General features: G+C 44.2%; 1 protein-coding gene across 2 annotated transcripts; it reads left to right on the top strand.

Moving 5' to 3' along the window:
- The first annotated feature begins 2 nt into the window (after positions 1-2).
- On the top strand, positions 3-26,021 carry LOC149866119 (xaa-Pro aminopeptidase 3-like). Of its 2 annotated transcripts, XM_090042960.1 has the most exons (10): positions 3-327; positions 4,923-5,039; positions 9,229-9,636; positions 13,076-13,278; positions 13,719-13,781; positions 16,269-16,382; positions 19,479-19,564; positions 20,600-20,780; positions 21,748-21,868; positions 22,719-26,020. In XM_090042960.1, the coding sequence occupies exons 1-10, from the start codon at positions 267-269 to the stop codon at positions 22,883-22,885; spliced, it is 1,521 nt and encodes a 506-aa protein (XP_089899086.1). In that variant the 5' UTR covers positions 3-266; the 3' UTR covers positions 22,886-26,020. The 2 variants fall into 2 exon arrangements, with proteins under 2 accessions (XP_089899086.1, XP_089899087.1); XM_090042961.1 differs by lacking the exon at positions 13,719-13,781 and having other exon boundaries at positions 22,719-26,021.

Below are 26,021 nucleotides of genomic sequence, written 5' to 3'. Positions count from 1 at the left end.
AGCACGTCTCACTTCCTCCCTCAACGTCATCAACAGCCGCCCTACTCCAATTCAGGCCCCCATGCTGAGGGCGGAGCAGGTCGTTTTTCTCCACGCTGCTTCTTTCTTTTTTTTTTTTTTTGAGCAGGCGATTAGCACTGCCACCTCCTCTGTTTGGCCCTCGGCCGAGAGGGGGCGCCGGCGAATGACGTCATTAGCCGGCGCGGGAGGTCCCGCGCGGTGCACGCGGGCGGGGGGGAGCGGCGCGGGAGCCGGTACCTCGCGCTATGGCCTGGCTCCCGGCTCCGAGGCGTCTCCCGGCCGCCCGCGACTGGCGCAGCCGAGCAGGTCAGAGCCTCTGCTTCCTTCTAAGCACGGATGCCCCCAGCTTTGCCCCCACTGCCCACGTGTTGGGGGCGGTACCGGTGCCGGTGCTGCCAGGTGCACGGTCATGGTCGGATTTGTACGAACATTTCCCCCTTTGTACGAGCTGTAATGGTACAAACGTTCAAAATTGTAGGATAATTTTTGAGGCAGCTTAGGGATGCAGCAGGTGGAAAACCCAAGTCACTGGCAAAACTGACTCTGGGGTTTGATGTGACAGCTCACCTCAAGGTTAGGGTTGCCAGCCCTCCAGGATTGCCCTGGAGTCTCCAGATATAAACCTCCAGGAGACTGCAGAGAGGCACCCAGGAGATGAATGATAGGGCATTCATTAAAATAAATATATTAAATATTGAGTCTGATGGACATGGTAGTTCAGTGGGTTTTAAAAATGTAATAGTCATATGTATTTGCCTTCCTGACCAAGTTCGTGCACCGTACTCTGTAACTGATACATGCAAGCACGCAGGCACATTTGTGTTGTGTCACGGGCACATTGGCATTCCCAAAACTTCCCAGAATAGATTCAAACAGTTGGGCAATCCTACTGAAGATACAGAAATGCTTAGACGGTGATGACCCAGCTCTCACTCACTCGCTGGTGACTTGCAGTGAACAATATAAAGTAAAGAAAAAGATGTATTTGTGTACGTATTTGCATAGTGTTTCAGTTTGTGATAGTTTTCCAGCAAATATGATAGTTTTGTGCTTACAATATGATAATTTCATATTTAAGACCTGGCAATGCTGCTGTATGCACCTGCCCTCATTGTCATCACAGCAGCTCTGAAGGAGGCATGTGTCCTTCCCCATCTTTGCTGCAGGTCCTGGTGTGACCCTGCCAGGATCAGTGCAAGCCCCTTAGCCTTGTGTTGGAAGGTGGCTGTCTTCGCAAATGTGTTTCCCAATCAGCGTTTCTAGCACGTCTTACATCAGGACCAAAGTGTTAGTAAAGCGGGGGTATAGCCCTGATGCACCAGAAAGGGTGCAAGAGGCAAGGGCTTCTTAGGGAAATTGCTGTCCTTGGGCCAACCACAGGCAGAGCCAAGATCTTGAGAAGAGGGCAGCACAGAGGGAAGAGCATTGTTATGTAGAACACAATGCACGTTTTTCTCCTGTTAAAAAGCTGTAAGCTTTACTAATATGCCAGGGGTCCAAGGGCTGCATTATTCTGTTTAAGATGAGAGCAAAAACAAAAATGACTTTTGCAATTTGCATTCATTTGTTGTCATATATAACAGGCAGAAGTGCACTGATACATCAGTGGCATATCAAATTGGCAGTGATAAAAGGCAAATTAACATTGTTGGTAATCAGCTTTTTTGGCCAGTGTAGTTGATAATATGACCATTAAATGCTGCGTGCATGCGCACAGATACCTTCAGGACTCTGCTCTCCAAGTTAAGTCTGCCAGGGAGGAAGAGGCATGGGGGAGAGAAGGGGCGTGGGAGAACGGATTGAGGCTCCCACGAGGCCCAGCCAGGGCGGTGAATGTGACTCTGCTGGGACAGAGCCTTGGGCACTTTGTTTGGTGGATGGGGAAGGGGGTGGCTTCCCATCGCTGCACTGCACCCCCAGGGGAAGCATGAGAGGCATTTGCCCCCCTGGATTTGTGTGCAGGGCAAGGGTGAGCTGCCCACTGAGGGCTCAGGACCAGGGGCTGCTCCAGCCTCTTTGGTAGGAGTGCTAAGCCAGGGCTACACTCAGGGCGGGAGGGCGTGGGGCAGGCAGTGGCAGTGCTTGGAAGGGTAGCTACAGCGGGACCACCCCAAATGCAGCAGGGAAGAGGCTGGCACAGCCCCTGGCCGTGAGCCCACCCTCACCTTGTGCACAAATCTGGGGGGGCACATGTTCTCGCCATGCCACTTCCAAGGGTGCACACAGTGGTGGGGAGCTGCCCCGTTTCCCCCGGACAAGCTGCCTGCAGATGTGTTCTGCTCTTGGCAGAATTGCAGTCACGGCCCTGGCTGGGCAGCACCTGCCCTTGCCCCACTCCTTCTCTCACTGTGGGGACCTCAATCAGCCCCCCTTCCCTCCGCCCCAGGCTTACTGGATGGATGCTGCTCTCCAAACTTCTGGGCTGCATTCCTATAAATTGGCTATTAGATCAGTATTAACCAGCCATAATTGGCCCGTAGTCAACCACTGGTATCAGCCAAGAAAATCTTTATCAGTGCACCCTAATAACAGGGGCAGGCAACTCCCGGCACAGGTACTGGAGTGTGGCATACAAAGGTATTTTGCTTGACACACGTGTCTTAGGGTGGATGGTGGGGAAGGAGCCAGGGCTGCATTGTCACAACAAGGTTCAAGCCCCTCATGCCTTCCTGCTGTCTGTCTCTGTCATGCCGAGATCTGACAAGTCAAGGTTATGGGTGTTTTTGGCACTCTGCCCCAAAATGTGGTCAATCCCTGACCTAGTGATTTGATGTTTTGGTCTTTTAGGACTGAAGAAGTAAGTTCTGTGTTTTCATTGTAAGTATAGCATGCATACACATTTAGGAATCTTCCCAATAATAATAATTATTATTTGGACTTATATCCCACCCTATCCAAAAAGATACAGATCCAATTACGTTAACATATAAACAGCCCAAAAGATAAGAAACAGCCACAACAAACTCCCCATTCAACACCCTAAAACTTTAAAAATGTTACCCCTAACATGTTACTTTACTAAATGTAGGTTGCCTAGACAGTATCCTTTTAGCTTAACCTAGCCTCCATTCTCCATGTGATGTGTTGATTTTTGTTTTCCATATAAATGGTAAGGCACAGAGAGAAATGACTTTCTCCTGTTGACACAATCAGTAGCAGAGCCAAGAATGCTATGCAGGAGACTGGACCTCTCCAGGTGACTGCTCAAACCATGAGTCAGGTTTACTGTAACTAATAAATGTATAATTTGTTTTTATCTGTATTGGATGTACACAGTCCTGAGGACTCTTTAAACTTTTAAAATATAAATAATTGCTTGTGAGAGCTCTCTCATCTCCCTGGGAGATATGCTGCCTGTACATCCTATTTTGGGTCTGTATTTGAATTTTAGCTCTAGAGAAAGCATTTACACATCTCAACTCTAAGCACACAGTAAGACTGGTAAGCAAGAGAAGTACAGAGCCTTGAAGACTTGAACTGAAATTTATCCTAAGCCTTCTTTATAATTGTGAAGGATGTAGAAAGGATCATCTTGGGTAGTGGTTTTCAAACTGTTCTATGGACCTCTGGGGTTCTGTGGTAGGTCATCACGGGTTCTGCAGAGAGATTGGGGATAATGAAGGAGCGGAACAGAAGATGGTGACCACCCTGCCACTGCAGGTTGACTAACTCCATGTTAGCTCACATGGCCCATGGAGTCAAGGGAAGGAGTTCCACAGCAGAAGTGATATGAAAGGGTTCTGTGACTTTAGGAAGTTTGAAAATCACTATTTATATCTTCACGGACTGCCTTTCTTGCATGCATACCAGCCTCTGACTTCTTTACTATTCATTCCATCCAGGAAGAGCACACACTAATTGCAGATGCTTCCTTAGCCTGGTGAAGGGTATTTAAACCCAAAAGCTTGCTAAGAAGAATTTTTCTGACTATCTGAGTTGGTCTAATAAAAGATACCAGATTTACCCAAAGAACTTTGTCTGAAAACCACTAGACGCTTTTCCTAAATTCTGTAAAAGGGAATAGGGCTCAGATTAATAATTTAAATTTCAGATCCAGAGATTTTTTTTCAGGGAAAACTGACAGGGACGGATATTATAGTCACGTTCTTGTTTTCACATCAAGAGTGTCCCCAGGTCCTCGGTGCACGCAACAAGTTCTTGTAGTTGCCTGTTTGGGAATGCCACTGACTCATGGTACTGGGAACAGGAAGTACAGTTGTTGAAGTGCTTGCTTCTGAGTGACCAGTTTCAGTTTAGATAATGCTGGTAGCCAATAACTTTAAGGCACTAGGTGGAGTAGGTTTCACCCCCCCCACCGATAAGGGTTTGCCTCATAACATATAACAGTGGCACTTGATGGGCCCTTTACTAGCAGTCTCAAGAGAAGGGCTGAGGGCTGGAAAGGTCATAAAAAGTGAACATCTCTTTTTTCCATTAAAAATGGGTCTTACAGGACATGACCCAAATGGCCTGGAAAGGGGAGGTAGGTTTTGTTTGGAGTACCCCAGCTTTTGCGACACTTTGAATAACTAAAACATTTAATCTTCTTTGTATATCGTTTTCTGTACAAAACAAAAGCAGATGTCACACAAGATCAGTCCAGCTTTCCTCTTTCAAGCATGCGGTCACTAATTTGTCCAATTCAGCATACACTGACTTCTCTTTATTCATCCCAGTGTATGTTCATAATTCTTCTGTTTCTGTTGAGATCAGTTCATATTTGAGCTTGCATTTTAACTGTTTTCAAAATAACTGCAACAAGTTGACATATTGAGAAAGGTTATCAGTGCAGTGGAAGTAGGATAAACAATGCTAAGAATTGGAAATTAGAGGGCATGTAGATTTTCAGTATGATACTGAAAGGTTTTACATCTTGACAGAGGGCATTTTCTTTTCTTTAGACTGCAAGTTCTGTTTACTTCGGAGGTTTTCCATTCAGCCTGCCCAGCAGAGGAAAATTCCAAACCGGTACCTGGGTCAGCCCAGCCCCTTCACACACCCACACCTTCTCAAGCCAGGTAAGGATCCTGAATGGCAGGTAACCAGTCAGGAGATGTTGCTCCCTTTCTACATTTCTCCAAGGAAGTAACTTTAAATAATACAGCAAATCAGTGTTTTGCATTAAGTGCCTGTAGCCTGGACCTATCTTACTTATAGTAATTTTATTTCAAGGGAGTGATTTTATTCCTCATGGAATTTTCCGTTTTGTGACAATCTCAGGCTCTAGAAAAGGGTGTGGTTCCCATATCCTAATCCAAAGCCTTGTGCATTTCAGGAACTGCTGTATTTACTCAAATCCAGGATGACTTTGAATTTAAGACAGTGCCCCAATAATTACATTCTACAATTGGAAAATGATACATTTGTTATAATTTTCATTTGATAGAATCTAATTACCGAAGAGTCACCTTAAACTTGTCCCACCACGGAGAGAGCCGGTCAGCAGCCTGACCCCACACTGTGCTCCCCTGCCACTTGTCCCCCATGCCTGTGCCCCTGCCACCTGTTTTCCCATCTGCCCACCCCCTACCCAATCCCTGTGGCCTGTGCTGCCACCCACACCCTGACTCATGCCACCCAATCCCCCTCCTAATCCCCACATGTTTTATTTCGTGCTTCCCATGCACGCTGTTGCCCCATTCCCTCCCACTCTCCCTGCATGCTGCTATCCCATCCTCATATATGCTGTTGCCCCATTCCCTGCCTGATTCCCGGCCTACGCTGCTGCCCTATCTTCCATCCAATTTCCACGCATGCGGCTGCCCCATCCCCACCCAATCCCTGATCATAGCCATAGCTTCTGATCTGAACTCACTGCAGCTGCTGCTGACTTGAGGCAAGAGCAGCAGCAGCTCTGACCCTGGTCCAAGGCAGGCAGATATTCTGGCTCTGGCCAGGATCAGGGCTGGAACTGGACTGCTGGTACTTGAATCCAAGATGAGGCTTGTTTCTCCCTAGGTTGAATGCGGAGGAGAGGGAACCTTACCTTGGATTCAAATAAATATGGTAGTTTTTTCTGACTCAGTCTGCCTCTTGTTCTAGAACCAAGCATAGAAAGTTTTTTCAGTCAATGGTTGCTCCTCAGTTGGCCTGCTGCCAATCCAATAACATGCGTTTTTAAAGAGAGTCCTTTGTGCACATTATATTACAAAAATAATTAATAGATAATATTTTGTAAGCCAAAGAAAAAAAGGAAAGCTTTAAAAAATCAGATTTAAACTGGGGAGGTGGCTCAAGAAAATGTTGAGGACAGAATTCTAGAGAGATGGACAGCACATATTTAAGAAACAGCTTCCTCTCCAACTTCATAGTTGGAAGAAAAGAGAAAGAAAGGAAAACAAAGCAGGTAACAATAAAGTTAGAAACTGACAGTGGAGGTCAGATTGAGTTTGTGCACATTTGTGGAAGTAGTGAAGGTGAGCAAATGAATTAACAGTCACAGAGAACCTTTAAAAAGATTGAAAAGTGCAAAAATATAATTTGGAATTTGTTGCAGTCAAGAAAAGTGGTTTTTTTTTAAATATATTGCTAAGAAGTTAGGTATTGGTCAAGAGTTCTTACACAATCAAACCTAGCACTTAAATAAGTTTATTAAAAAGAATGTACAAAATAAAAAAAAAATTACAAGCAGCTAGTAAGTGAGTATCAGTTCATTTAGACCAATAACAAAAACATTGCAGCTATGCTTTTGGACACCTAGCACTGTCATATAGGCAGAAGCTGTTTACAAGCTCCTCTGGCATAGCCAGAATACCAGTGGAATCCAAAACCCACCAGACTCTGCACCCAACTTTTAAATTTCACTTGAACTTTAATTACATTTAGGAAGCCTTTGGGGGTAGAATAGACTATTTGAGATTCCAAAAATCCATAATTCTAGAATTTGTTTCTGAGTTTTAAAACTGATTCTGTAGATTTGATGACTTCAGGGCTATAGGAATTTTTTTTAGACAAAACAAGTGTTGGCAATTGTTTTAATGGAAAGAGTTAGAGTTTAGTAAAAAATAAAACATATAGTTTTCAAAGTTCTTTTCTCAGGAGAAAAAATTCTTCCCTGTAACCCCCCATAAAAAATGTGTAGATAAGAAGTAGCTATTGGAGAAGGGGGCTTCTATTAGATATTAAATAGCATGCTTAATTTTAGTAATTCTGTAGTATAGCAGCATGAAAAGAATTATGAAATTAGAAGTTAGCAATATGAAAAGCCAATACATGTAAGAATATAGGGCATTAGTCAGAATTCTCTTTAAGATTTGCAGAATGTTACCTTAAATACCGGTTAAAGTAGTCTCCCTTTGTCTCTTTTGAAAAGCACCTACCTAAGTTTGGGTAGGTTGATCCCGCTTCTTCAGTTGCAGTGGGAATGTTTTAGTCTCCATTCTTCAGATTCTTTGCTAGGGAAGGATGGTGAGATGTGCAGTCTTGAGAAAAAGATAATTTGTGTTCTTGGAGTTAATAGGATTATAGCTTTTAATGTTCAAAAGAGCCTGTTTTGTTAATTATTGGAAGAAATTGGGTCTTTCATGTGCAGGCATTCTTTGCTCAGTCAAATCCTGTGACATCATCCAAGAAGGCTTGGTTTGTTTCTAAACCAAGCCACTTTATTGGCTAATCAAATTGTTCAAGGACAACCTTTTTGCTTTTAGTTCGTCTCACATGGTACTGGCAACATTGACTCTGCTGCTTATACTTTAAAGCTAACTGTCTTATGACTTAACCCAACACTGGAGTGGCTGTTCAAATACAACCTTATCTGATGGAATTAACACTAGAACCATGTCCTGTCTTCTGTTCAATGTCCAGATACCATAAAGCCAACATTTTCCAACAGGGTTAAGGTTCAGTTTGTTCCACTCCTCCATGCCCCTCTATCTTCATTTGGAAGTTGACAGTACTCATTTGACCTTAGTTTGCTCCCAGAATGCTTTGGGTTTTTGTCTGTAACTGCTTGATCTAAATATTTGCCCAGAATTTATAGAAGAAGCATTGATTGGTTTAAAAGAAATCTTTTCTTCTTACCTGGTGATAGAAATGAGTGGAGATTGTGGGTACATGAAGTCAAAATAGTAGGATGGAGAGCAGTGGAAAGGGTGGTGTGAGGCCAGAATGATGGTATAAACATCAGAGGAGCAAGAAAGCAGAGAAAAAGGGGATACAAGGTTAGCTAAATAGTAGATGTGCGCCAATACATCGGCCTGATATTGGATCGGCACTGATATAAAGAAAATTGGCTGTATTGGAAATCAGCCTGATGTGACCCATAATGTGACTGATAAATGGCTCGTGCATGCACATAGCCACAGCACGGCATGTAGGCTGTGAGGAGCATGGCCTGGCAGCTTGGAGAGCTACGTACAGCTGGTAAATCTGTTGGGGGGGGCGGCATGGGAGGCAGATCATGGACCCTGTGGTGGGGGAAGGATTGGGGCTGGGGCAAGCACTGCCCAGCTGGGATGGAACAGGGCAGGGTGCAGGTTGGGGGGGGCAGTTCCCACTGTTGCGCACACTGGGGGGCACACGTGTGAGGAGGGGGTGCCCCCAGATCTGCATGCGGCAGGGCGGGATGCTGCTGGGGTCGGGGCTGGGGCTGCACCAGGCTCTTCCTGGTGGGGGCTGAGCCAGGCTCCACTCAGAGTGGATGGCAGCAGCACTGGGAGGCGGGGTTGGGGGGCTACAGTGAATTTTGGGGTGGCTGGAGCTTCCCTCCCACCATAGCCCCCTCCAGTGCTTCTGCAGCCTGCCCTAAGCACAGCCTGGCCCAGCCCACACCAGGAGGAGCCCAGCACAGCCCCAGCCCACAACGGCAGCCCACCCCATATAGATCTGCTCCTCGCACCCCCCAGACGAGTCCCAGCTCCGTCCCGCGCCTCCCCCCAATTCTGCCCTGGCTGGGCAGCTCCTGCCCCAGCCCCACTCTCTCCTTCACCATGGGGGCCTTGATCTGCCTCCCACACACCTCTTCCCTCTCCCTTCCCTTCCACTATAACAAACTTACCAGCTTCATGCAGATCTCCATGCTGTATTGGAAATCAGATTGGAATTGGTTGATATGGCTCCTTAAAAATTGGCTATCCGTATCAGCCCCAAAAATCTCTATCTTGCACCACTACTAAATAGGCTGCTTTTTAATGAGCTCACAGAGTGGGATGGGGGCAGGTGGTTCTGAGATCAGGATGTTACTTCATCTGGTTTGTTTTTCATTCATAGGGGAGGTAACTCCAGGGCTGTCCCAGGTGGAATATGCTGTACGCCGATATAAGCTGATGAGTTCGATCCAGAAGGAAGCTAAAGACTGGGGTGGTATGGACCACACAGTGATTCTGCTATCCAACCCCACCTATTACATGAGCAATGACATCCCATACACCTTCCACCAAGACACTAATTTCCTGTACCTGTGTGGGTTCCAGGAACCTGACAGCATCTTGGTGCTCCAGAGTCTGCCTGGCAAAGCGCTGCCATCTCACAAAGCCATGCTTTTTGTACCACGCCGAGACCTAAACCGAGAGCTGTGGGATGGGCCACGATCAGGCACGGATGGGGCAGTAGCTCTCACAGGAGTGGATGAAGCTTATACCATAGAGGAGTTTAGAAACCTGGTGGCCAAACTTAAAGGTAACAGAAAGGGTATGAGATGGGACCCAGGGTAAAGGGACCAGATGACACTAGATTGGGACATGGTCTGTATTGCTGATTTCAGCCTTATCTGAAGTTGGGAGGCTCAGAGGATAGCACATGACACTAGGAACAGGGGTCAGATCTTTTCACCTCTGATTGTAGTCTGGCTGTTTGGCCTGTGAGATGATGGTCTCCAATTGGTCCTTTGTTGTCAGTATCAAGAGAAGCAAAGGATCGATGGGGCTATAAAGACTGATATTCCTTCTCTTCCTGATACTTGGCCCCCAAATGTGGAAGTTCATTAGTGCAGAGGCAGTGTGTGTAAGTGGGAAGTTGCTGCCTATGCTGTATTTCATCTTTTACTAGAAAACTTCATTCTCAGTGGGCCCTCAGTTCAGCTTCTCTCACCTGCATTAAAGTCATTTTAGAAACTCTCTGGTGATACACCAGCACTTATTTCACAGCTTTTTGCCTTCTTGGATACATTTTCTGCATCACACCAAGTTTTATAATTTAATTCAACTTGTACAGAAGATCACCCCTGTTAGATGTCTTCCAGCCCTCACCACCTCAAAATATTACCAAATGGGCTGAACAGAATTTTGCTAGCAAAGTTCTGGTAGAAAAGCACCTCTGTAAACCAAACAGGTTTTTTTTAGTTACCTCAGGGGTCCCCAGATAAATGTTTTATCAAACAGAAAAATGTGTTTCACCTTATCCTAATTCCTCTTCTGCCTTTGTGTATGGATACAGAAAATTTAAGACACTAAAAAAGGAGAAAAAATAGAACCTTGGCATTGTCCTACCCAAAAACAATTGTCCATGTAGTCCAATATTGTTTCTCCAGAATGGCCTGAAACTGAAAAGGAGGTGAAAAGCATGAACCATTGTAGAATAAAATACATAGAGAAGAAATGTGTTGTTGGAGCCCTCACTTGTTAGAGATTGACTTAAGCCCTGAGCAGGAGATTTTTATCCCTTTTTTTTTTTTTTAACTTTGTATAACATAATCATGTGGGATCAATATTCACAACTGAGAGCAAACTTAAATGTATTTTTAACATCCCAAATTATTAAACAGAACACTTTTGCAGGCTTTAAAAGGAGAAATACATTCCATTGGAATTAGGCAAATAAGTAATGGGCATGCTAAATTCCTGAATATTCGTTATATAGTGCCTTTTCTCTCATTGCAGAGAACAAGGTGTGGATCAATGGCTTGAAGTTGCAGCAATGTGGGTGTAGATTGGATATCAGGAAAAACTTCTTCACTGTTAGAACAGTGAGGCAGTGAAATAGACTGCCTAGAGAAGTTGTGGTATCTCTGTCACTGTAGGTGTTCAAGAAGAGATTGGAAAAGCATTGGTCAGGGATGCCTGTGTTCTATTGTGGATATTTCCCTTGTTTCTGAGCTTTGCTGGTTGCCACATGAAGCTGGGAACTAATTTTTTTTCCTTCTTGCTATTGCAGGGGGTGGGGGGAAGGGATCACCTTCCTCAAAAGTTTTAGGTGTTGGCTGCAGCCAAGGCTGGAGAACTTGATGGGTGTGCCAGTGCTCCTTCTGGGACATAAACCCAGAGACTCCTGGCTAGAGGGACTTGCCTCTGCTCAGGGTCAGATCAATTGCCATATTTGGAATCAGAAAGGAATTTTACCCTATGATTAGATTGGTACAGATTGGAGGGGGCTTGCCTTTCTCTGTAGCAGGCCTTCTTCCTGGGACCTCTCAAATGTATTTTAACAATCTTTGCAGCAACAGGACATTGGACACTGAGACTGTGGGATGCTTCAATAGCTGATTTGATTCGGGCCAATTTGGGGACTGAATCTCTGAATCTGAATCAAATCAAGAGACTAATTAAAACCTCCAGATTGATTAGAAACATCCAAATCAATTCAGAAAAAGATTCAGAAAAGATTTGGCGATTTGGCCATAGACTAAGATGATACAGTGGATGTGGGCACGGCAGTGCTGGGAGTGGGGGCTATGCCTTGCTGCCACTTGCCTCCTTCCTCCTGCAGCAAGCTGGTTCTGCATCCTACACCCCCCCACCCTCCCCCACCCCCAGCTGGGCAAGCAGCTGGAGGGCAGAGCCCCCACTCTCAGCACTGCTGTGCCTACATCCTGTGCCCCACTGCCTGAGTAATGGACCCCCCCCGCCCTGGTCAGGCAGCTTGTTCCAGTCCCTGCACCTGTCCCGCCCCCCCATGCCCCTTCCTTTCCCATCCCCAACCGACTTACCAGCTGGAGGCAGCTGTGTCACCTGCCTGTTTAGTCTATGGCCAAATCTCCAAAGGGATGCCAAATCTTTTGGATCCAATTTGGCCGAATTGAATCGGGACAGTGATTTGAATCTCTGAACTGAATCACTGTCCTCCGAACTGGCCAAATCCCAATCCAAGTGAATACTTGACGCTTCGCATAGGCCTATTGGGCACTATGGTCTCCTTGCTTTACCTGTGGCAGGTTAGGGTGTTATGCCTTGTAGTTGTGTCAGGGTTGACTCTGGTTTTGCTGATAGGTTAGACAATAGATTTGTACAGGTTTGGATAGGGATGATCCTGCCTCAGGCAGTGGATTGGACTAGATGACCTCCAGAGTTCCCTTCCAGCACTACTTTTCCATGATTCTGTGATTAAAAGATCACACAGCAGGGGTAAGTATGGTGTCCTCAATGGTTTGGTGAATATTGCTTTGAGGGTAATTGCATTCTGCCTGAACAAGTTCTCTTCAATGGAAATTCTGTGGCAAAGAGTTCTTAAACAAGCCAGCCTAAAAAAGAATTGTTAGTGATCTGGACTTAAGGTGGTTGTAACCAAGGGGTGTAGTTGTTTTATGAGGTCAGTAGGGCTCTAACCCCAGGAATCCAAGTACTCGATAGGCACTATTGTAAAGTTATGTTTCTGGAATGAAATGTTCTCCCTGTCTCGTCTTATCTCACTATTGTGGCTGCCTTTATGAGGAGTAAGTGTAGCTGGGTACTTTTATGCAAGCAGGTGTTGCTGATTGAGTGTATGCTTCTAAATTAATAAATTGTTGTTAAATCTACAAAAACACTTATTAGTCTGCACGTTACTAATCTGCTCAATTCTATGGAGATCATGAATGCCCTGTTACTCTCAGGGGTGTAGGTTGTATCTGTGTTGGTCTAAGGATATAGGCAGACAAAGTCCTTTGGGTAAATCTGGTATCTTTTATTAGACCAACTGTTGGTCTAATAAAAGATATCAGATTTACCCAAAGAACCTTGTCTGCCTATTACTTTCAGAGTTTATGAAAGGCCTAAGACTGTATCACGAATCTGGGGGGACAGTTACCTTTCAGATAACGTGTCAAACCATTGTCTCCTAATATTGGAGGAGGTTATTCATTTAGCACTCTCCAAACATTTGCATCTTATATCTTAGCCTGAGTCTGTTTTGTTTTGTGTTTCAGATGAGTCAAATGTGGTTTGGTATGACTATGCAAGGCCTGTGCACCCTCAGCTCCACTCTGAGTACCTACAGCCTCTGACTGAGATGAAAACTGGAAGCAAAAACCGTATCCGAGGCTTCTGTCACCTGGTGCAAAACCTCCGGCTGATCAAATCCTCTGCAGAGATTGAGAGGATGAAGGTTGCTGGAAGGGTGACATCACAGGTATGGGGTGTGCAACCATCAAATAAACAGGGTGATTGTTTCTTGAGAGGCTGGCAGAGAGCAGCTGACAAAAATGAAATGGGGCAAGCCTGATAAAAGTAAGCTGAGTCAGGGGGACAACTCGGAGAGCTCACAGTTGACACTTTCCAACCAAGACAAGCCAGCAATTATGTACTTGACTTCCTTTAAAACATTTTCCACTCCAGAACAAAGGTGCTTTCCCATGCTCCCACCACCCTTTTGCTCTCATTTTCTCATACCATCTTGTCCCCACACCTTTTTAAATTAATTTTTGTTCTGATTCTTGCATTATAGGACAGGGCTTTTTTGCACTCTTTATAATCCTGAATGTCTTATTCAAAATATTTGGAGTTAAAGGAGATGTTTTCCTTCAGCTTCAGGCCCTTGGCTAATAAAAGGCCCATGTTCCTGTTTGACAGGCTTTCATAGAAACAATGTTTGCCAGCAAATCCCCAGTGGATGAAGCATTTCTGTATGCCAAGGTAAGTACCTGATCATTCTATGAACTACACTGTGGAGGTAAGAGAGCTGGATATTTGTTCCTCCAGAAGAGAAAAGCCTTGGGAGCTGCCTCTGAGTGCTAGTTGCATACCACTGCAATGCTTTCCCACCCAATTTTTGGTTCCTTTGATTACTGCACTGTTCAATACAGAGCTGTAGCCCAGTCCAGCAAGCACCTTTGGATTATGGCTGCAGCTCAGCTGGTTTTTTTAGAGTGCTCTTTGAGCATCAGTGGGCTTTGAATCCTGGCCCTTCTGTGCTAAAAGCCTGAGGTTCCATCTCAGATCCTTGTATGATTGTACATTAGTGTGTGTGAAAGGCTGACTGCAGTGTTACACATCTTTCCTGGAAAGCTTTGTTTTAATGCCTTTGTTTTGAATCTGCAATCTGGATGGGGGCTGAAACTTTAGTGAAGACTGCTGAGGAATGCTTTTAAGCTCTTCCTGTGTGAGGAAATACCAAGATTCTATAACCTAGATAATACACTGTTCTAAAACACCCTTACCGATGGCAAAAGTTCTCTCTGAAGCTGCAGCTATCTAGCCTGATCCTTTTAAGGAGCAGGTGTTGTTGGAGAACAGACAGTATTCCTGGGTGTGCCTTTCCCACTGGTGGTGGTGGGGATCTATTTGGTCAGTGTATAAGTTGGAGGGAAATAGCATTCAAAGAACAAGGGAGAGGAAGCAGCAATAGAGGAAGACAACAAAAAGAGATCCATTGAATGAATAAATAAAAGCAAAGGTGACAAGAAAGAGAGGAGATAGCCCATGCTTTTCAGTTCTTATGAATTCCTTTCTCTGAAGGACTCCCCTCTCCATCCACGTGAGTGTGGGTGAAGTGGGAGTGTTTATGTTGGGCAGGATTTCATAACCCACGTCCGTTAGGTGTACACCTTTGGAAAGTCAGCCCAAATGGGTAACTGAGTGGGATGAATGGAGGAATTCTAGGATTGTATCTGGGGCTTCAGTGAAGGTCCACTGCTGCCACTTTCCTCCATTGAGAATCCAGGAGCTTTTCTTTACCTTCCTTACCCAAGGCATGGACACCATGCGATACAACTCTGCACTCTTAACTGTAGGAACCGTGTTTATCTACTAATTGACTTGGTATACTGTTGTGAAATACAGCTGTTTAAACTGTATGGCATTATTAACTATAAATATCAGATGTGGCATTGGTCATAATGGCTGTAATTAACTAACAGCCTTGGTACAGGTTACTAATGGAAAATGTCAGAAGACAGCCAGGAATGTTTTGAAGGAGGACAAGGGCAATGAACTTTCCAAAGGTGAATCAGTCTTTCCCAGTTAGGACTTCATTTCTTACTATATATCCTGTTATTGTTCTGGCTAAGAACTCTATCCGTATGCCTTCAAGGCTCTTTCTTTGCATTACTGAAAAGAGTAATATCTAGATCAGTGATTCATAACCAGGGCTTTGTGTGGTTCATTTAGGGGTGCTGCACAATATTAGTACTGAGTGAAAGCACCTGCACACAATTCAAAAGATAAACCCAAAGATTTCTGGCAGGAATCCATAGTGTCAAAAACATTCTGATCTGTTGTGGTCTTTCTGAGTTCTTTGAAACAAAAGAACTGTAGTCATATTTTTATGTACTGCAATAAATAAATTAGTTTTTGAAACAGGATGAGGCTAAATTAGAAGTTATGGAGGGATGCTTTGTCTAAAAAGGTTGAGAATCACTGATCTAAGCACATATTAGGTTAATATGTATGTTACCCAGCAGGGCTGGTTTCCAGTTACAGAAACTTCTGCAGCTTTTCAGGGTATTCTGGGGGAGTCTGAAGATGTAATGACTAAATTAAACCTACCTCTTAAACAAAGGCAGTTGCAAAACAACCTTAAATTATAAATTTTTCTTATGTTTCTCACCCAAATATTCTTGGAGATTTTAATGGGAAGGTTAAAGGCAAGTAGAACTTGGTTGCCTTTTTTCTACCTGAGATGAGTCTGTGCTGATCAGCAGTCCAGACTTCTAGACAAATGTATTTCTTTTAAAATGCAAGGATCACAAAAAAACCCAAATAATAGTCTAAAGTTTGCTGGTACTTTGGAAATATTGATTTCCAAAATATTGACACATAGGACCTGCACATTTTAAAGGTCCTATGTGACCAAGGGCATCAATGCCTTCCAACTATATGATGTATAATGACAGCATCATAAAATTTTGGTACAGCTTTTAGCAACTGAAGCCCCAAGAGACCAAACACTGCATTCTAGATGCTTCCATGAAAAATGGTTGTTCTTGCACTTCTGCTATTCTTGGGACCCTGGGTGGGGCTCAGGACTGTTTTCATTCAGGCCATGATCTATGCAGTTTCATTTTCATTTGGCTTGCTACATTCTGCTTAGGGAGAGAGAATGGCAGTATGTATGAGAGCTCCAGTACAGGAGGTGACTGTACAAGAATTAACAGGCTTCCTTTGTCTGACTTGTTCCTTCAGTTTGAATTTGAGTGCCGGGCTCGTGGTGCTGACATCTTGGCTTACCCCCCTGTGGTTGCTGGTGGTAACAGGTCTAACACCTTGCACTATGTGAAAAACAATCAGCTTATCAAGGTAAAACCACACATCTTTCAAGTGCTTGAACTACACTGTTTAATATTGTACCAACAGACTGGCTGCCCCTTGACAATCTGTAGCCCCAGCCAGAGATGACCATAGTAGGGTGCATGGCCCAGGGGAAATCAGCCTGTGCAGGGCCTGGTCGTGGGGGTGGGGCAGAGCAAACAGCAGGATGTGAATATGGCCCGATTCAGCTGGCTCAACTCTGTGGGACCCAAGGCAGTTGCCCTGATTCTCTCCACCCCCCCCCGGAATGGCTCTGGCCCCAGCCTCTCCCTTTTGGGGAAAAGGGAGGCTGAAACACTGGGTAGGGTGAGTCTAATGAAACTGGTTTTACTGCCTCATCATAGCCCCACAGAACTTTAAAGGCTCTCCTGGGACATTGAATACAGTCCCCTGTGATTCCTGGCAACCATCTAATAGATGTGTCTCCCAAAAGTTCCACAAAAACATCAATTCCAGCTTCTCCTGCAGACCACAACCACAAGAGGCGCCCCCTCCCCCTGTACCCATGAGTAACAAACTTAAGATCTTTAGGACAAAAGCGCTACAAGAAGGAGGTTACCAAACCAGTTACCAAAAAGATGAAATAGCCAGACTCTTGCTTTCCTTTTCCTCTCATGTGTACCTGCTTCCCCTGACCATAATGTGGGATAACAACAATGTGGGTAGCTATGTCAGGAATTAAGGTGTTTATAATTATAACTATATTTTCATTTATAGAACTTGCCTTTCCTGTACAAAAATATCATCAATTTACTTTAGAATTAAGTCAGGCAACTCACCAAATCCTTTGGGGAAGTTCCCTCTTACAGTGAAAGAAGAAAGAGGTGGCAGATGCAAACACTTTCATTCATTGGGTAACACTGGGCATGTCTACATGAGATGTTTAATGCCCATTGGACTAAATCTACTGCACATTAGTACGGCCGGCAAAAAACATGCTAATGTGCAGTAAGTTAGTTGCATAAAAAAGTGTTTGTTTGTGCTAATGTGCAGTAGGTTTAGTGCAGTGAAAATTAAGCATCATGAAACATTTGTTTGCACTAGTGCACAGTAGCGCTGATTATGGCGCATTAATGAACATGTAGATGTGCCCACTATCTGCACATTGGCAGACATGACTGTTGTAATACTTAGACCCAATTGGCACCATTTGGAGCCTTTCTGAAAAGCAGAAGGATCTTGCCCTTACACATAATACTTTGGAGTTACCTCTTAGAGTAGTGATTCTCAGCTGAGTGCCATGAGAGCCTTTCAAGGGTGTAGCAGGCTGTTATGCAGGTATTAGGTGTGCAGATGCCTATATGCGATCCACGAGATAAACCCAGTGATTTTAAATAGGAATCCACAGTGTCAAAAATCTGCTAAGGTCTGAGTTCTTTGCAACAAAAGAATTGTTCTATTATTTTTCCATAGTCAAGAAGTGGTTGAAAACTAAGAGCTGGTATTTTCCAAGGGATGTCAAGGTTGAGAACAGCTGTCCTAGAGTAATCAAGAGCAGCAGCTCTGCTCTGCTCTGCCTGCCTTTAAGATAAGGAGACAAGATATTTGACATAGTAGAACTTTTCCAAAACATTTAGATTGGAGAGAGATTCCCCATAGCAAATAATTTCTCCAGCATTTACTCAGCTTACTTCATTGTTCCCAAGAGAACAGGTGGGGGACCATCCCATACATGACTAAAATAATTAAAGCAGTTGCTCATAAGAAATTCAGAATGGCATTTGAGTGGCCTTCAAATCACGGACAAATGGACGTTTTAGCTGCTTTAAAAGTGGGGAAGTTGCTGCCCAGTGGGATACAGCACCTGTTATGCTGTGACTGTTACATCTTCGTGATCATGTAGCAAGCTAAATCCTCCCAACTTTGAGGCATATGAAGGGTTAAAGCTGGAGTGGTTTTGCTACACTTGCATCTCTACAGAATCAGGAAGATGTAACAGTTGCATTGTAACAACTTACATCACTATCCTTTGATATTGGTACAGTTGTCACATTTGTCTGTACTCCAGTGGGTTCAGTTTATTAACTACTCATATGAATGTTCATGCTATTTCTCTATGCATAGTGTGAATAATCGGCACCAGAAGTATCCGAGACTTGACTTTATGAGTTTTTCTTTTATGCACTAGAATTACTCCCTCCCATTCACTCTGAGATCTGTGGTAAGGGGGACTCTGCATTGTTCTGGCTGCCTGGCTATGGTATCTACTTAAAACACTGAAGTTGTACACAGAATAAGTGAACACAGAATCTGTCCTGGAGTTAATACAGCAGTGGCTGCACAGTTGATAGTTTTTTGCAGAAGGAAGGACAAGTCAGTTATTCCACACTTAGACACTTAGCTTGCATGGCAGCAGCAGCCACTCAATCAGTTTGAAAGGTGTTTGCTGAATCAGACTGGCAGTGGACGCATCTAAAGCCTTCCTATAACTAGGACCTCCAAATCCATCTCAGAAGAGCTGATTCAGAGCCTGAGACTAAAAATAGCAGGAAAAATAATAGCAATAATTAGGAGTGTTCATGGACAGCAGCACTGTGCTGGCAGTGTTGGGAGTGCACAGTAGATCTCCTGTTGTCCTGTTACCAGAGGAGTCCTGCAGGCTAGAACTGCCCAGGTATTCCTTGACCTTTCCTGAGTTCATGCACCGGAAGCACTGGGCAAATCTTTCTTCACATCACTTCTTCCACATCACTTCATACCCTTTCTGTCCCAGGGATTAAAAGGGGAACCCTCCCTGCTTGACCCTGATTGGTGTAGAGCAGTGACCACAGATGGCAGCCTGCTTGGATGGTATTGATTCTTCAAGGTACAGAACAGCTCACATTTCTTTCCCCAGAAAAGCCTGAACATCAGATTATTGGAGCTTGGGTTTTCTAGGTATTGTTTGTATTAAGGAGCTTCTCTAAAGTAAACCAAGCAGTTCAGCTGTACCTGTCAAGGGCACTGTTCTGTGATAAGAACAGAGTCTGCACTATCCTCTTGCAAAAAAGTACCTTCTTGAGGGTCAACCCTCTCACAGAGAATTTTCTTACTTAGCCACTGGACTAGACTGACATGCATTGCATTTCTTCCTTTCTTCTGCAGGATGGTGAAATGGTCTTGCTAGATGGCGGGTGTGAGTCTTCCTGCTATGTAAGTGATATCACCCGTACATGGCCCATCAATGGCAGGTAGGATGCCAGCAGCAGGAAACATGCAGCATGCTAGCTTTGAAGGAGTGTGAAAAACACACTCAGTGATTAGTCATGTGTATGGGTGTGGAAGCATGTGTGTATACAGATGTCTACATGTCTGTCCATGAAAGCAATGATAATGTACCCATCACTGTGGTGTGTTGGTGAAACTAAGACTATGTGAACTAAACAGAGTATAGGCATACCTCAGAGATATTGCGGGTTCGGTTCCAGACCACCGGAATAAAGTGAATATCGCAGTAAAGCGAGTCACACAAATTTTTTGGTTTCCCAGTGCATATAAAAGTTATGTTTACACTACACTGTAGTCTATTAAGTGTGCAATAGCATTATGCCTAAAAAAATAATGTACATACCTTAATTGTGAAGTGAGCAAATGGTGTTGGAAAAATGGTGCTGATGGAAAAACGGCGCCGATAGACTTGCTCGACGCAGGGTTGCCAGAAACCTTCAATTTGTAAAAAACACAATATCTGCGAAGCGCAATAAAGCGAAGCGCAATAAAACGAGGTATGCCTGTATAGGGAACTGTATTTCCCACCTTTTCCTCACTACTCGTGGTAAGAATGTGTGTGGTTATTGCTGTTTTTTAAATTTACTGCAGCTATCAAGGTGAGGCTAACCTTCAGAGATAGGTCTTGCCTTTGAGTGTGTGTATGCTAACTCTGGGCATGCATGGTAGGTGTAGGATACTAGGTTGGTCTGTCTGTGTGAGGACCTTTCTGTCTCATGTTGTAAATGGTTCATCATTGTGTCCCTGGGATGGTTGCTTAGTTCCAGTTGCCTTTTCATTCCCTTCAAATTTTGGCTTTGCTCTGTCCTGATGCTGATAAAGATCTCTCCCTCTCCCTGAGATAGAAAGAGGTGACCTCAGTAATATCCTGCCTGACCTGGCCTATTGGTGGGCAACAGTTTCTCTTTCTTATGTCTGTAGCCCTGACCTTGAATTTGATGCAGAAGTGAGGAGTTCCCATCTGAGAAGTTACTTTCTTTTCTTTCCACTGCTTTCAGGTTCACTGGTCCCCAAGCAGAGCTGTACCAGGCAGTCCTGGAGGTCCAGAAGTCTTGTCTGAGCCTCTGCTCCCCAGGTGTGAGCTTGGAGAACATCTACAATCTCATGCTGAGCCTGACTGGGCAGAAGCTAAGAGAACTGGGGGTGCTAAAGAGAAGCATTGATGAGAACCACTTCAAGGTACCTGAACTTTTTGTTCTAGCATGTCTGGCCCTCCCTAGGTCTGACTGCTTTCTGCCTGCAAGAATGGCAGTCTGCTGGGAACCTGGCATTTCTCAGGAGGCCTGGTTTCTAAGCCAATATGGGTATCCAGCTGTGTTGCACAGGGTTACAGTTGTGATAGGGAGAGAGATCTTCCCCCATGAACCAAGGGGAGGCAATGCCTATATCACCCAGCAGGTGGCAGCACAGCTAGATGAGAAGCACCTCTGCAGCTTAGTCCCCAAGAAATAAATATCAAGGGTACAGGGTGGAGACAGGAGGCGGGGTTAGTAATTTGAGCCTGCGTACACTGAGATCCTTTGGTTGGGGAAGGGTTTAGGAAAGTACAGAGGGGCTAATGCCCTGGAGGGGAGGTTTCATGTCCTAGTTCTGTTGGTATGTGACATCAGCATGGTATCCGTATCCTGCTTGATTCTATGGAGATCATGAATGCCTTGTTACTCCCAGAGCTTATATCAGTCCTAAGACTGTATCACAAATTTGGAGGGAATTACTTTTCGGATACCATTTCACTTATAGTTCCCCGAACAGCTCTGCCCAGACTACCTTGGAGAGTCCAGGCTCAGGCAACCAGTACAGGTGACTAAGTGATGTGGAGAACACACTCTTTAAGTGCTACAAACTGACAGGCTCTGGGAGTAACAAGGCATTCATGATCTCCATAGAATCAATGCAGAGTGAACAGCCTGCTTTAGGCTTGGCTCAAACAAAGGATTATTGTTCCATTTCCTGAGGACCCTCAGTATTCCCTTCAGTGGGGGAGAATCCATGGTGATTCTTTAGGCATGAGATGGACAGCACAGTTGCTATGACAAACCTGACTCATGTTCTTCCTGTGCATTTATTCCACCTTTTTCCCTTGGTGCTGAGACAGATCAGGGTCCAGGTTCACCAACTCTAATAATAGTGTTTTGCCTTCTGCTAGGCTGTCCGGAAGTACTGCCCGCATCATGTGGGCCATTACCTGGGTATGGATGTTCATGACACACCGAGCATGTCCCGATCACTTCCACTGCAGCCAGGCATGGTGATAACCATTGAGCCAGGTAAAAAAGATGCACTTTTAGGGCTGGGCTAAGGCCATGTCATGATGGTGATGGTGATACAGTTCAAACTAGCCCACTGCAGCTTCAACCAAAGGATCAAAAGTTCTTTAAAATATAATTAAAAAATAAAGCATATATCTTTCTTAAAACCCAACCAAAAGTAACAGATTATGGTGGTGGACTTTTAACAGGGAATGTTTCCCCTGCAGACTGCAGTGTAGTGCAGAGATACTCCAAGTAACTGAGGAATCAGGATCAGTCTGCTGCAGCATAGGCTAATTTACCATGACAAGAAGGCAGTGCCTGGCCTGAGCTCTGTGCTGCCATGGCTGGATGGGTACCCACACTAGCTCCTAGGAAGCTCAGGTATCTGTACGCTGTGCTGCAGCTTGCAGTGTACACCCTCATCCCTACAAAAGAAGAATTTAACAGTTACCTTCCCCTCTGGCTCTTGACTACTCATTTTGCAGCCATCAAATGGAAACTGATGCCTGACACCAGCTTCCTTTCCTGAGCCCTTCCATCCCATCACCCACAGTGTTATCAAAGTCAGGCCTTATAAAGGTGGCACTGACAGTAGAAAGGCCAACTGGAATAGTGAGGCTTTATATTCACAAACAGGTTTGTAAGCAAGAGCAAAAGTCCTCTCTCTTCATTCTTTCTTCACTAGCTGCTATGAACAGAGAGAACCAAAGTTAATTTCCTGGATAAATGTCTTCAGAACCAACTCTCCAGCCTCACCAAATGTACTCCCTGCTCTCCTCTCCTTGTGGGGTGGCAATGGCCAATGTTCTGAAAGTGCATCTCCTCCTGCTTTGCTCAGGGCACTTTGTTCCTTCCTCTCTTTTAGGGATATATATCCCAGAAGATGACCTGGCCGCCCCCGAGAGGTTCCGTGGCACTGGTATACGAATTGAGGATGATGTTGTGGTGACAGAGGACACACCACTAATCCTCTCTGCAGACTGTCCCAAGGAGATCTACCACATTGAGCAGATCTGTGGCCGCAGTTTGTGACCTTTCTCCTTTGCCTCTTCCAACTTCCTCAGGTTCTCCAGGAAATGCACGCCTGTGCACCCTGACAGATGTATATTTTTGTAAATGGACATGGCTCCTGGGCAGTGAGGGTTGAGGGCTAGTTTGGAGGGTGTTGCTGCTCCAGGAACTGGGGGAGTTATGAGAGAGACCTTGGGCAATGTGGCTATTAAAGTAAAGAGCTAATTATTTATATATCCAATTTTTGTTCTTGTTAGTGTCAATTCAAACAAAGGATCCAGAGTGCAGGAAGTAGATTCCTTACCCTACCACATAGATCCTTCCCCTTCTCTGTTACATGATGGGAGAGTTTTGCTCAGTGTAGCCCTTTGCCTAGCTCTGTTTACCTCATAATGAATGGAATATAGCAGCTGTGAACCAGGCTCCAGGCAGATTGCTCTTTGCTAGCAGTTTTGCACCAGGGCAGTCAATCACAGATGTTCAAAATGAAAATTTCAAAGTCTTCTCAGAAGGCAGGCACAAGCTGAGGGATAACTTTGGCTTCTGCAGTAGCAGTGACAAAAGGGGACTGGACGGATTAGGAATTGGGCTCAGGCTGTGGTCGTTTGTAGTCAGTGAGGAAGGGTTTTAGCATCTGAGGATAAAGATTCACAGAGGTCTTGTTCTAAGAGATACAAGCAAGATCAGCAATAGGGAGAAAGAGTCACCCTGTAGTAAGGCACACTGGAGGGTTTGGTTAATTGGGAGAAGGGACTAGACAGAGAGGGCACTCCTCATTGGGTGTAGGCTAGCGATTCATCCTGCCCTCTTGCCTCCTTTCTTTTCCCCCTACATCTCAGTCCAGCTTTGTAGTCTAATGTCACCACTGGTCCTCCATCTAGAGCTGAGCTCCCTGGATTGGACTGTATTGGTAACCCACTGGCTATGTCCTAGTTGAAATGTGGTACATGAATGTGCAGTTGTGTGCAGGACAGTTACATCTCCATCTGGGGCTTAAATAGCAGGTGCAAGCAACCTCAGCAATGCCCAGTGAACAGCATGCAGCACATGGAGCAATTTGCCAGGAAAGGAGAAAACTCTTGTGAGGAATTCCAGGATGAACACCTGCCTTTTGGGGCATTCCAAATGGAAAGAAAGGGCTCTTGGACAGTATCTGTGAGCCTGGTATAAATGTGATCCCTGGCAGGGCCAGATTAGTGGTATCAAAAGAAAAGGGTGGGTCCTAATTCCCCTCAGTTCCATCCACAGTTGAGTTCATTTTAGACGGTGGTAAAAGAACCCACAATAACCAAATGCAGTCTGTGTATTTTGGTCCTGTTTTGGCTACCAGCTGTCTATTTAATACATTGTGAAAAATGACAATGCACTTAATGCTGTTGTTTTCATTTATACTTTCCTTTGCCTCACTCCAGTCTCTTTTTTTTCCCCTCTCAAGGATGCTTGTATATGCTTTATTTTCTGATATTCAGTATTTTTTCCCCTTTATTTCCTTTATTTTTCCTCTTTCTCTTTATTATGCTTTAATTCTATGCCCTCCTCCCCTTCCCAGTTTCACTTTTTCCTAATCTCCCAACTTCTGTTTATTAGTATGTCCTTTCAGGCCTGAATAGTCACCATGCTTATACCAATATAGCTGACCTTCAGTGCAGTGTAAAAAATGAGCAGACAGATGGTGAAACCACCTACCCTAGGTTAACTTCACCAAAATCTGTATAGTGTTATTCCTGAAGGAATCAGTGATAAAACTACACATGTATATATTGCAGGCATGCAGGTATGTCTGTCTGCAGCTATCCCAGGGCAGTTGATTGCTCATGGTAAACAGCTTATTACTTACCCCATTGCCAGTTACCGGTGAGGTGCTCTTATAGGTGTGTACTGCATGCAGCTGCAGTCTGGGAGAGCTGCAGTCATCTGTCAGATGTAAGCAGTGATCTGTCAGGCACTCAGTCTCTGTACCACTCACCCACAGCAAATCTAGTCATTAGCCTATGGGAATGGAAGTCAGGACTCTCTTGAGTCCCTTTGTGGCTCTGCAGTGGCACCTTCTATACTTCTCTCTGCTGTACTTCCCTCATCTGCAAACTATATTTGCTTTTCTCATGTGAATGCTTAACATTTTGCTTAATTTACCTGACCTATTTGTTTTATTTAAAAAACAACACAAAAAGTGATCAGTTAAGTGATTTTTATGTACCAGTCTATACTCGTGTGAAAGGAACTACTATATTTTGATTGTGATCACTTTGTGAGATGCTGATATGCTACAATGGTGAGTGCAACAAAAGGTTGAGGGGAGGGTGACAATACATGGAGACACAAAAAAAATTGCTGCTTATGTGCTAATTGATAGTTACTTTGTACTTTCAGTCTGTAACACCTAACAGTGTTATTCTACACATGCCTTTAAACCTCTCAGCTCATCCCTACAGGTAACAACTCTGAAACAAGCTACATAAGTAGCTGTGGATAGTATTCACAGGGAGAGCTATTTGTGTGTGCCTAATCACACATCTGCCCCTGCACCTAATTACAAAGTTGATGATTGTGACTTTACATGTAAATAAACTAATGAAATACAGTTATTTTTGCAAAAAAAAGATAGTTTGTAGAAAGTCATTTATTTGCCATAAAGTCTCATAGGTGTAAGCACTTCTGGCAAGAATATTTTTTCAGGGAGATTATAAACTACGCATAACTTGGAAGAGATTAACATTTTTAAATGCAGCCACACATAAATTAATAATTACCCAAGAACATGGTTATGTGATTTCCAAAGAGAGGCAGGTCCTGGAAATGTTGGGAGGTTAATTTTATGAGTCTAAATCATTCATAACTGTTGTATATTGAGTAATTGATCTTTTAGGGTGTAAGGCTCTTCAAACCAGTTCTGAATATACAGTTCAAGTTGTGATTTGTCCCATATTCTGCATTTGTTATGTACTTTTTTTTTCAGTCTAGGATTTCTTTTAGGAGGTGCTTTCTAATGCAGCTGCTTTTAATATTTGGAATAAGAGTTATTTATTGTTGTTCTGAATGACTATGAAGGATGTCTTTCCCAGAATATAGTAAATAAGTGTTTTATCAAACTAAAGTATTGTGTTTCTTTCCAAGCTCTTATGAATGGATAGCCATTGTGTACAGTCTGACATCTAAA

Source organism: Crocodylus siamensis, chromosome 4 (assembly GCF_052110815.1).
Source record: "Crocodylus siamensis isolate JL-2025a chromosome 4, ASM5211081v1, whole genome shotgun sequence".
NCBI classification, from domain to species: domain Eukaryota; kingdom Metazoa; phylum Chordata; order Crocodylia; family Crocodylidae; genus Crocodylus; species Crocodylus siamensis.
Note: the sequence above shows the minus strand (reverse complement) of the source record. Positions and strands in the feature narration are given on the sequence as shown.